This window comes from Penicillium angulare (genome assembly GCF_028827245.1).
Source record: "Penicillium angulare strain IBT 27051 chromosome Unknown utg000007l_segment0_segment0, whole genome shotgun sequence".
Lineage (NCBI taxonomy): Eukaryota > Fungi > Ascomycota > Eurotiomycetes > Eurotiales > Aspergillaceae > Penicillium > Penicillium angulare.
The window spans coordinates 1,304,801-1,316,031 of NW_026623166.1; the positions used below are offsets into that span (position 1 = coordinate 1,304,801).

At 47.6% G+C, this 11,231-nt stretch overlaps 7 protein-coding genes across 7 annotated transcripts; 6 read left to right on the forward strand and 1 right to left on the reverse strand.

Annotated features, from left to right (window-relative positions):
- Positions 1-31: 31 nt before the first annotated feature.
- N7478_009758 (uncharacterized protein) lies at positions 32-345 on the forward strand (the record flags this gene model as incomplete). The annotated part of the gene is made up of 2 exons (XM_056925972.1): positions 32-164; positions 227-345. The coding sequence occupies 2 exons, from the start codon at positions 32-34 to the stop codon at positions 343-345; spliced, it is 252 nt and encodes an 83-aa protein (XP_056775342.1).
- Positions 346-544: 199 nt separating this feature from the next.
- Positions 545-2,608, forward strand: N7478_009759 (uncharacterized protein; the record flags this gene model as incomplete). The annotated part of the gene is made up of 2 exons (XM_056925973.1): positions 545-1,305; positions 1,363-2,608. The coding sequence occupies 2 exons, from the start codon at positions 545-547 to the stop codon at positions 2,606-2,608; spliced, it is 2,007 nt and encodes a 668-aa protein (XP_056775343.1).
- A 728-nt stretch (positions 2,609-3,336) lies between these two features.
- Positions 3,337-4,387, forward strand: N7478_009760 (uncharacterized protein; the record flags this gene model as incomplete). The annotated part of the gene is made up of 4 exons (XM_056925974.1): positions 3,337-3,537; positions 3,599-3,737; positions 3,787-3,860; positions 3,977-4,387. 4 exons carry the CDS (start codon positions 3,337-3,339, stop codon positions 4,385-4,387), a joined length of 825 nt encoding a protein of 274 aa, XP_056775344.1.
- Positions 4,388-4,412: 25 nt separating this feature from the next.
- N7478_009761 (putative toxin biosynthesis protein) lies at positions 4,413-4,631 on the forward strand (the record flags this gene model as incomplete). The annotated part of the gene is made up of 1 exon (XM_056925975.1): positions 4,413-4,631. One exon carries the CDS (start codon positions 4,413-4,415, stop codon positions 4,629-4,631), a length of 219 nt encoding a protein of 72 aa, XP_056775345.1.
- Positions 4,632-5,882: 1,251 nt separating this feature from the next.
- Positions 5,883-7,325, forward strand: N7478_009762 (uncharacterized protein; the record flags this gene model as incomplete). The annotated part of the gene is made up of 2 exons (XM_056925976.1): positions 5,883-6,222; positions 6,292-7,325. The coding sequence occupies 2 exons, from the start codon at positions 5,883-5,885 to the stop codon at positions 7,323-7,325; spliced, it is 1,374 nt and encodes a 457-aa protein (XP_056775346.1).
- A 938-nt stretch (positions 7,326-8,263) lies between these two features.
- Positions 8,264-9,097, forward strand: N7478_009763 (extracellular serine rich protein; the record flags this gene model as incomplete). The annotated part of the gene is made up of 3 exons (XM_056925977.1): positions 8,264-8,341; positions 8,399-8,540; positions 8,589-9,097. The coding sequence occupies 3 exons, from the start codon at positions 8,264-8,266 to the stop codon at positions 9,095-9,097; spliced, it is 729 nt and encodes a 242-aa protein (XP_056775347.1).
- Positions 9,098-9,388: 291 nt separating this feature from the next.
- Positions 9,389-11,072, reverse strand: N7478_009764 (choline transporter-like family protein; the record flags this gene model as incomplete). The annotated part of the gene is made up of 2 exons (XM_056925978.1): positions 9,389-10,735; positions 10,809-11,072. The coding sequence occupies 2 exons, from the start codon at positions 11,070-11,072 to the stop codon at positions 9,389-9,391; spliced, it is 1,611 nt and encodes a 536-aa protein (XP_056775348.1).
- Positions 11,073-11,231: the final 159 nt, after the last annotated feature.

Here is an 11,231-nt window from a genome sequence, read left to right on the forward strand (position 1 = left end):
TACCATACGATGTAAATATTACCCCAGCAAAATGTATAGATATCTTGTTCTTCTTGCATATTCTGCAGAATCTTCATCCAATCCGCTCGTCCTGCGTGGTGCCGCCCCGACCGGCTGTATGCGCCGAATCTTCAGGATTCTGAACTTTGCTGCTGAACTTTACGGTGAGATGTGCACAGGGTACTCCACCAATCGCTATTGGAATCCCAGGAAATAAATGAATCAGTCCCTCAATACGCCAATCAGCAAGTTCAGGCGAAGCGCCGTTCCCTGCAGTCACTATCCCGGTCGCACGAGGTTGGCCAATCACGCCCGACAACGGCTAAGCGCCCGCCCCAAAAATAGGGCTGTCACATACGATGCCAAGCTACATTGGCCCAGGATTTGTAGGAATCAACCGATTTCCACCGAAGCAGATGGGGTATATGTCAGTCGAAACACCCCCTTGTTCACGGCCTGGTGTAATGCATGTCAATAACTTTCCGGGAGACCAGCGATTCTACAGTTTTGCCGTCGTACATTGGGGCCTGGATCTATATCAATCATGAGTCAATTTCAATTATTTCCTCCACCCCAGCCAGAGGTGAAAATCCCTAAGAACCCGTTTCGCAAGGGCGTTAAAGCCCCAGTTGTGAAGACGAAGCCCGGATCTTCGATTCCTCTCGAAGAGATCCAAGATACATCCAAAACAAGCGAATCCGTCCTAGTTCAAATTATTCAAGATACTCAGTCTTTCCCTCCCCCTCCCCCTCCACCAGTACCAGCGGCAGCACATCTTGCACGAGCAAAGTCTCCGGCCAAGTCTGTGTCATCTCATGGTTCTTCATCGCCGCGGCCTGTACGTAGTCACAGCCGTCAAGAAGGCCGCTCAGATCACCAAGCTCTGCCTTCTCAGAGCAGAATGAGCAATGGCAGCGGTAGCGTTCGCACGGTCACGTCAGCCTCATCGCCCCAGTCTTCTCAGTCTTCTGTTTCTCCTATGCCAATGAGATCCATGTTTCCCCAATTCAACTCTAAGGTCCCTCTTGACCAGCAAAGTTATCGTCTACAGATGCCGATCAGTCCTCCAGATACAACAAAAAAGCCGTCTCGAAAACCTAATCTTACTCTATCTCCGAGCTCAGAGATCGACCAGGTTTTGGGTCCCAAGACAGTACCTGCAAGTGTATTGAACTTCCCGACTGGTGTTTTGGAGTCGGAGGGAAGTCGCTTCTCGTCACCACAAGAGTTAGAGATGCTATGGGAAGCTGCCAATGGCCAGCGACAACAGGAACTATATGGAACATTCAACTTACGGCTGACAAAGTGAGTGTTGCTGGTATTGACTCACGTACGGAATATTCATTTGCTAAATCATTACAGGACTGGCCCCGCGACTTTCGCATTTGGTAACTCCCGACAGCCATTCTACAGATTGGAGACGTACTCCAATAACGAAATATCCATCTCCCGCGGTGCACCCTCTACGCCTGAGAATGACGTCCCTATCATGACATTGACCCTTGAAGATCGTAACCGCCGTGACCACCCCAACGATGGACTTGTTGCTCTTCTCTTTTCGCGACTGGCTGCCATGCTGGCGATTGACCAAGCCGATGAGATTAGTAAAACGCATTATCTCTCGGGCTCCGAGGCTGCAGAAGTTGAGAGGAAAGCCCTGAAACGAGCTGCAGCCCAGGAATCTTGCCGACTATCTTGGAATCGAAATCTACGGCTTTATGAGCTTCGCCACCCGTCATTATCCAAACAACAACCTCCATCTCTGGTAGGGGCTGCGGGTATTCCGCTATCTCCTGTGCAGGCGCAATCTTCTGGAATTCTTTATATCACAGTTTCCACGTCCAGCGATAGGAGTCCCAGTCAACCACCAACTATTATTGTTACTGGTCCGATGTCATCTACAGCTATGGAGGCTGCACGACAAGCCGCGAATCCTCGAACATCTACTCTACCTGCTCCAGACTCAGACGAGCCACTAGCAGTGTTGGACTTCGGATCTCGAAAACTTTCCATCTCTCCGGCTGCCGTTATTGCCACCATTCCATCATTATATGCAGTCGATTCTCTGGTCGCAGCAATTCTGGCCGTGGCCGTATCAGATGAAGCTACCAATCCCATACTAGCAGATATGGAACTCGGCACCCCTAAGTCAGTAGCGTCAAGCTTCAAGTCAGCACCACGACCAGGATTATTCCGCGGAAAATTGATCACAACTCAAGCAGAGCGTGATGACTATGCCGAGAGTATGGAGTTAGCATCCCAAATCGAGTCTGTAAATGCTAAGTCAGATCCCGAGGCCAAGGACAAGGGCTTCTTAAAATTCTGGAGTCGATCCAAGTCCAGTCCCACACCGCAGGACGGCAAGAAAACCTCAAAATCTAAGAACAACAAGCAGGTTTTGGTTGAAGAATTCGACCTAGAGAAGTATGGTCGCTATGGCCGTACTTCGTCGCGCGAGGGGGAGAAATTGCCTGGGATAGTGAGAGGAACATTGAAGATCCTTTTCTTTGGTCTAAACCTCATTGTCAAAACACTTACTGCTCTAGTCAAGATTCTGGCATGGATGCTAGTAAGTATGACTCGATGCGTGACCAGCGAGAAATTCTGAGCTGGGCTTGGAACTTGCACGAAGGGCGTTCATTTGCTTTGGTTTTTTATGATTTGGAATTCTGGGCTTCTTTTCATCAATCTTTTCTACTCTTTTGTTAAACCTGATTTAATATGTGTGTTAAGGCGACAGGAGTACTGTTCACCGCTTGTTATACCCAATCAACGATATTTTCTCTGCTTTTTGTTTACATTCAACCTTGCCTTGGAGTGATGCACTATCACGTCCCACCCTTTCAAGCCCCCTTCTTTCCATATCGAGTTTAGTATCTTGAATGCTGTACAACCACATGTAGACTTTGTGCCTGGATAATGAACATATCAATCCTGTTTTGGTTCTTGTTTCCTACCGGTCGCAGCTCAAATCAAATCGAACTACGCATGCTATACACCCAACTGACCCACTTCATCTGTATAATGGCAAGATATGCCGATGAGCTATCTCCATAGTGAGGCCCTCAGCTCACCACGAGCCTTGACATGGTCGATATTTCATTATTGTGATCTCAATTCCTCCAATAAATGCATGGAGAAAGATCTTCAGTGCCCAAAGTGGCCTCGCAGGCGCCAGGAAACGCCGAACTTGCTAGGTTTCGCGACTCATAATTCAACGGTGCTTTGATCTTCTACATTGTTTTAAATATTGCCGATGCAGCCGGCCTAGCTCAAGACTCATGAAAAAAATTTCGGGCTAGCTCATGTCACAGATTGTCTTATGGAGAACTCAAGATGGCTGATATATCAACATTCCCATTTACGATAACAGAACTTGATATTGACGGTCAATATATACGAGAATACCCCAATGCTACCGTTGACTCAAACCCATCCTTAAAGCTCGTCTTGAAAAAATACACACCTAAGAACAACCCCAATCCTCAGCTAGGCGATGTTACTATTATCGGGGCCTATGGGTGTGGATTCCCAAAAGTGAGCCCAGTCAATCTATGCCAAGTTGCTCGGGAACTTGTTTGGCTAATCCATAGTTTAGGAATTATATGAGCCGCTATGGGAAGACCTACCTGTGCGTAGTGAAGAGGATGGATTTCGCATCCGATCTATTTGGATCGCCGATGTCTCGAATCTCGGAGCTAGCGGTGTTGAAAACGAAAGCTCTCTGGGGAATGATCGTAAGTATGACAGGTCGGCCGTCCCATGCAATCACTCAATATTCTTTAGCATCATGGATCGATCACAGCCGCGATCTTCTTCACATGATCAATCACTTTCGCGAAGAGATGACTCAGCCTATTGTAGGAGTAGGCCGTGCCTTGAAGAACGACGTTCAAATCCCCTGATACTGATATATCTTAGTGTGCTCCTCTCGCTCCTTCATCCTCGCCTATTTACATCATGAAGCCTCATTGAGCACGTCATCGCACCCGACATACTGTCAGCCAAAGGTCCTCTTCTAGCAATTGTTTCACTTAAACGACGTGATACATGGAAGTCCCGATCCGCCGCTATCGAAGCCGCAAAAAAGACGTATAAGCGATGGGATAAGCGTGTCCTCGACCGGTGGATACTTCATGGATACCATGAAATCCCAACAACGCATGAAGATCGGTCTAATAACTCAGACGTTGCCAAATCTGATTCCCCTGTTACGCTTGTCAGCTCAAAGCACCAAGAAGTACTCCAATACTTGCGTCCGAACCCATCCAACCATAGCCCAGTTGGAGAAGCAGAAGATAATGATGCCTCAGAAAGACCTGCATATGACTCTCTTCTCTACCCCGATATCATAAGGCCCCTTCATGCAACCTCACAATTCTATTAATTTTCAGCCGATATTTGCTTGGAAAATGCTCAAGTATGCTCGTCCACCAGTGCTTTATGTATTGGGACAAAGCAGTCCCTTATTTTCTCCAGCGGATCATACGAGGGCACTAAATCGAACGGGGAGAGGAATTGGTGGCAGTGGCGGAATCAAGGCTTCACAAGTGGAAGAGAAGATGGTCAAGGGTTCCCATCAACTACCTTTGGAGCGAGTAGTGGAAACGGCTGCTGCTGTTGGCCCTTGATTTAGCAAGTGGCTTCAAACTTGGAGGGAGAACGAAGTACGGATAGCTAAGGGCTGGATCCAGAAGCCCTTGGATAAGAGGCTGGAAGGAATGGCTGAGTGGGTCCCCATGCTCGAGAAGTTGGGTGATCTTGAGGTTTCCAAAAGATATTCAAGACTTTGATGGAAATTGAACGTCGTCCATAAAGACTGTGATTCAAATATAATGCATATAGACGGAAGATGATGAGAAACCTAGATATTGGGAACCAAGCATACTATTGGCCCCACATTTAAGTGAAACTTGAATTCCCAAAGTACTACAATATAGAGATCTTGAGATCGGGGGAAGGGATTACGCAGTCCGATGTTGATCCATATATTTAGCGTGCTTGGTTATAAACTACCACTAAGGCCGCGAGTATTATAATCAACTTAAAGCGGGAAATCTTCGGCTAGCGGGATTCCACTCGATTTCCGGCTATTTTCTATCTATGTATAACAATCAACAGAGGATGACATATGGCCATGTGGGCTAAAATTAGCTCTTCCTCCTCCGCCTCCGCCTCAGTATGGGGAGTGGAAAACTGTTCGGCGCAAAAAAAGAACATTTGCCGTTTACATGGGCCTAAGCACATCCGGATCGTCTTGATCGTCGTACTCTTGGCCAGTTCAAGCTAGTAGAACAGGGGGTCTTGTTTTTTTCTCTCGGCGTGGAGGCTCCAAGTGGGGGAGGACCGCGAGCCGTGTCTACCGTGTCTCTGGAGTCCTCACTTTATCCCCTATGCCATTCATTTTAGACGAAGAAAGCATGCAACCGCGGTAGTTTAAATAGAAGAATCAATTTGGTAATGCACGTACTATCAAGATAATCAAGTTTCTCCGCCATCTCCCCGTGGCTCTATTCCGGAACAGAATCAGGCTCGTATTCGCAGCCTCGCTCCGGCCCTTTTCCAGCCACAAACCCTGCCAAGAAAATCGGCATTTCGCGCACCAGTCAGAAAGCCACAGGGACCAAATTGTGGGGCTCGTGCAGGACCCGTCTGATGATAAACACTTAAACTAACCCGCATAAGGAACGTGTCTGCGAGGCTGACACAAAATCATGCACGATGGGTTCAAGAAATTAGAATTAAAATTAAAAATAAACAGCAGATTAGGGGGTTATGGGGGCCATTATTCATCTTGTATATAGTCTGGCCATGGCCTTGACTCGCGCGCTGCCAGTCACAGGTTCAAATCAAATTTCTATTCACTCGTTTACTCGTTCACCATGGCTCGATTACGGTCGGTTGAGCTTTACAGCATTTCCTTTCTTTTAGCAACTATCGTTTCTGCATACCCTAATCCGGATCCTTCGCCTGCTCCATACCTTGGTGGTTTCAAATTGAATCTCCCTGCGCCAACAACTGCACCATCTAAACCGAAAAAATATGGGTTCTACGCACGAGACGACACCAGCGATACCGCTGTTGATACCGCCGTTGACACTGCTGTCGACACCGCTGTTGACACAACGATTCCACCTAGCACCACAATCCAAGCAGTTTCGACATCAACGTCTCTGGTTCCCGCTAGTGTGTGTGGTTATATAGATGGCGTTTGGGACGACTGTAAGTTCTTCCACATTGAAGTGACATAAAAATTAAGCACTTTGATATTGATTCCCTTCAAAAATCCAGACTACAGTCTCGTCTATTGTGGAGATTCAAATGAATGCGTTTTCCATACATCAGACGCCAAATACCCAGGCCTGGTAGGCTGTTGCAGTGGCAGCGATCCTAATAACTGCTTATACGAAACAACTTGTTACGACGGCGGCGACCTAGCCGCTACACCCAGTGCTACCGCCGATATACTCGCTATTACCTGCACGGCCTCCGGCTCCGGAGCATGTCAAACAATGGTATACCCCGACTTAAACATTACTGGTTATGGATGTGCAGAGACCGCCGAAGTTATCAGTATCTATACAGAGGCTACATATGACCCCACTACCGACGTCAGCCTTTGGGAAGAATACCCTACAGTCGCTTATGTTAGTGCATCCATTGTGGATGACGAGTGGATCGATATCTTTATTTCGGGAACAGCTGCTACTGCCACCACTGAAGTAGCAGCAGGACAAGCAGTTACTAGTACACCTGGTTCTTTCTCCAAGACAGCAGACCCCAGTGCTTCCGCTTCCGCTTCCGCTACAGCTGGTGGCTCGGGCTCAAGCTCGAACTCAGGCTCATCGAACAAGAGCTCTAACAACACTGGTGCCATTGCAGGTGGTGTTGTAGGTGGAGTAGTCGGTGCAGCTGGTATCGGAGCAGCAGCATTCATGTGGTGGCTTCTTAAGAAAAAGAAGGCAAACGATGCTGCCGCAGCTGGCACAGCTGGCGAAACCTCACCAGCTCTGGGTGGCACACGAGAAGCCCCTTCAAGTGTCTTGATGCCCCCTCAAGAAGTGGAAGGGAGTACGTATGCGAATAACCTGAATGCTCATGAGGTTGAGGGCACTACCTACCAGCACTACGCTGAAGTGGATGGTTACAGCGCCGGTCAAAAGTTCCCTATGGCAATGGCTGCTGCGGGCTCGACGGATATGAAGCCCCAGGAGATGGACTCAAAGAACTTTGTTGCGGAGTTACCAGCTCACAGTGATGAGGCGCGCCCTTTTTCGAGTGATAATTCACGACCGGGGACACCGGATTCTGGTCGACGGAACTGATGTGGATTAATGGATGGTTTACATTGCATGATTAGAACTATACCCTTCTTTCAGTTTTGGGCGATTTATTTAAAGCCTTTCTTTGGACATTATACCCAGTATATAACTTTCTTTTTGTTAATTTTTCACCATTGGTTTAGCATTAGCAGGAATTTAATGATCTGTCGAATTTGAAGCTCCGGGAATACCATTTAGTATGTATATCAATGATGGAACTCCAATTGCTTTCTCAAATCCATTTCACATGTGCATGCCCTATGCGCAAAAGCAATTTATTTGATGATAATTGCTATAATATCGTAGAGATCTACGTAGTAGTGGTGGTGGTGGTGGTAGGTTGCCGTTATTTGTAACCCAAACTCCAAACTCTACAACCAACCCCAATCTACCCAAGCTTGACACGAAAATAGAACAAGGCAGTGCATAAGCATACTAGAGTTCATTATGAAATTATCTCATTTGTCCAATTTCAGGATAAATAAACCAAAATTTATCATATTCAGATATCCGGATTACTAGATTCCTCGGAAGAAAGGGTAACCAGGGATACAGGCACCACATCAAAGCACAAGCAAACCTGGCACATTCCTCTACCATTCCAAAGTGATCAACAGGGGACTCCTGTATCCATTCACAATGTCTACGGCGAATTCAGACCCAAGGAAAGATCAATTCGCGCCGCTGGAAAGGGCGTCACCGTCTCGATCTAGAAATAGAGCTACATACCTTCACGTCATGGGCCTCTTTATGCACCAGCAAAATCTATCTCCTAGGAGATAAAGGGATGTTAGAAAAGGGTCAATTATTTACATTGTTTACTAGAGAAAGTTTGCTACTTATATCCTTCTGAAGTACCAGTGCCGACCCGACGGCTTACGCTTTGCTTCACGTTCGCTCTGTTTCTATCTTTCTACTATACCCATCAGACCATATTCATCATGCGTTCCTTCATCACTGCTGCTATTCTCATTACTGGTGTCGCGGCCCAATCGGTCGACGAATACCTCAAGTGTGCCGTACGTACTTCACCTTTTTGCACTTTACAAAAGCAATCCTAACAAATTATACTACAGGAGGCCGCTCTCGACGGAGTCGACACCTCAAGCCTGTCAGACTGCAGCGACAAGAGCAGTAAAGAATGTCTCTGCGCCAACCCCGACGCCATCACTAAGCTCACCGACGCGGCTTCCGACGCCTGCGGTGATGCCGGTATCGGTACGATTCATCTCCCTAGTGCCAAAAAGCTATACTAACACAACGAAGATGTTTCCGAGCTCCAGAAGTCCCTCTGCTCTGACAGCAGTGTCGCCGCTCCAGCCCGCCACGCAAGCAACCCCATGGAGCCCGCTAACATGAACGCCCTGCACATGTCTGGTGAGCGCGCCTATGCACCCCCCGTCGCCGCAGAGGCCGCCGCTCCCCGCGTGATCTACGTGACCGAGACAAAGACCGAGTGCGGCTGCAAGGCTACACCCGCCCCGGCCTTTGATCCTAAGCATCTCTCTCACATCCCCGTCAATGTACCCACTAGCAGCAGCATGGGCCCCATGGCCTCCATGTCCGCGCCACCAATGTACTCGAAAGGTATCCTTGTTGGAGGTTCCTCTTCGTCTCGTGTCTTCGGTGCCCAGATGTCTGCTACACCTACACCATCTGGTGCTAGTGCAAACCGCTTCAATGCGTTCGAGGGTGCTGCGCCTAAGGTCAGTGCTATCCACGGTTTCGCTGTGGCTGGTGTTGCTGCTGTCATGGGATTCATGGTTGCTCTGTAAGAAAGAACGAGGTAATTATTTGGTCGTCTGATGTTATTTCTTGATGGGGTCTTGTTTTGATAGGTGTTTTTATTTTGGCGTTTATATCTGTATTGTATTTGCTCTTGTGGAGTTTTGTTGAAAGTAATTACTTAAGTTAAAATTGTAATGATCAATGAAAGACGTATTATTCAATTATCTGATATCTGATACCCCCTGGTCGTTAATCGTGTTTGTTGAGTACGAGTCAAGAATAAACAGAGTTTGTGTTCAACTTCATCAATGAACTTCGAAAATGATACAGCTATGCCCTTAAGCATGAATAGCCTGCTGTACACGTGGATAAAGCTCAACAAGCTTATAGTAGATATCCGGGTGGTCATTAATCATGACCTGAGGATCCCAGCCCATAGCCACAAAAATAGTCTCGACACCGCTGCCAATAGGTGTCATGAAAACCTGACAAACCTGCAGCCCAATAAGGAACGCAAAAGCCATAATAACAGCAGTAAAGTCTCCATCCGAGTTGTAAGCCGGCTTGGTAAACTGCAAGTACAAATAAGCCAGCAAAGCGCAGACATAGGCCACAAAGGTGGACCCCATGGTCAGGACAGGTCCGATCAAACAGTCCTGAATAAGTGCATCCATGCCACGGTCGCGCACCATTTTCCAGGTATCCTTCGCAGCAGGGATATACGCCTTTCCGTAAAGAGCGATATGGCAAAAGGCATAGCGATTGAATAGTGTGACCAGCCAGTCAAGCAGAGAGATAAAGCAACCTAGAACCCACACAAAGATTGAGCCGATGATATTTCCCTGTGCGGCTTCTTGGCGCTGGGCGACTGAGCATGCCTGTCGCATCATTTGAATTATGGCGATGATCAAGCTACCAAAGCTGATACTGCCGAAGGAATAGGTAGTTGCACGACGGAAAGCTCCGCGAGTGGCACCCTTCGGCATTCCGCCGGGAGACTTACTGAAGAAATACCATGAGCCGTACACACCCGCGATAGTCGTGTGGACTGTGTTCTTGATCCATTCACTGAACCAGTACATCGCAAATGTGACATAGACCACCAGACCAATGACCTTTGCTCGACTGCAGCCCCCGTTCGAGCAAGCAGGGTTCGTACCAGTTGAGTCTGGTTCATATGTGACATAGATAGAAACTAAGGTCACAGAAAACCAAGCTGAAAAAGCTACGGTCACTATTCCACCGAGGGCGCTGACCAGGAAGACATGTCCGTATCCACGTGCAACATCCATGGTAGTTTGGAGCATGAAGGCAGTGAATGGGATACGAGGAATCCAGCTGATAAAACAAATGACCGCAAATACACCGAAGAGCAAGAATACTATTCCGCCTCCATATTGTTTGCGTGCAATGTAGTAAATTCCAGTAGCGAAGGCGAAGACGATGTTGAGAATACCGGTAACCCAGATGAAGGTCTTGGTAAAGTAGCGCGCGCCCATGAAATAAGCCCAGGATAGAACGAGAGCAACGACGAGAACGAAGACAAATAGCACGAGGGTGTTGGTGTTCAGTGAGAAATCATTTCCAGAGTCGTAGATTCCGCCTCCGCTGAAGCCTTTGTTGGTCGCGTATGAGTGAATCGTCAAGCCTGATATAGCAGTATACCCCAGGAAGACTGCGATCAACTGCGATAAGGTGCATGATTAGTTTCCCGAGAGCTAGTGAGCTATACCTTGCCAGTGAAAAGAGAAGACATACCAAAAGACCCGCCCAGATATCATTGTACTTCGGTTTGTCGATCTTGAAAGCTTGATCGAAGGTCTGATACTGTGGAGGTGGTGCAGAATTGTCAGGATACGGAGGCGGGGGTTTTGCCTCTGCAACAGGCGGCTGGTAGTTTCCATTTTGCTGGTAATTCACATTGGGCTGGTTGTAGCCATTTCCATAGTTGTTGTTGATGGGTTGGCCCCGGGCATCGAACCCTTGATTCTGATCGTAGTAGCTAGCTGCTTGACCACTCATGACTGCATGCTATAAGAAATATGCACAATAAGTAAAGTTCGAAAAACTCAGAGGAGATCCAAGGGGTTTTGGGGAAAGCAAGGGGCTTTTATTTCCGGATCGAAAATCCATGACGACATGTAACATTGTAGCGGAAGGAACCACGATCGGCACCAATGA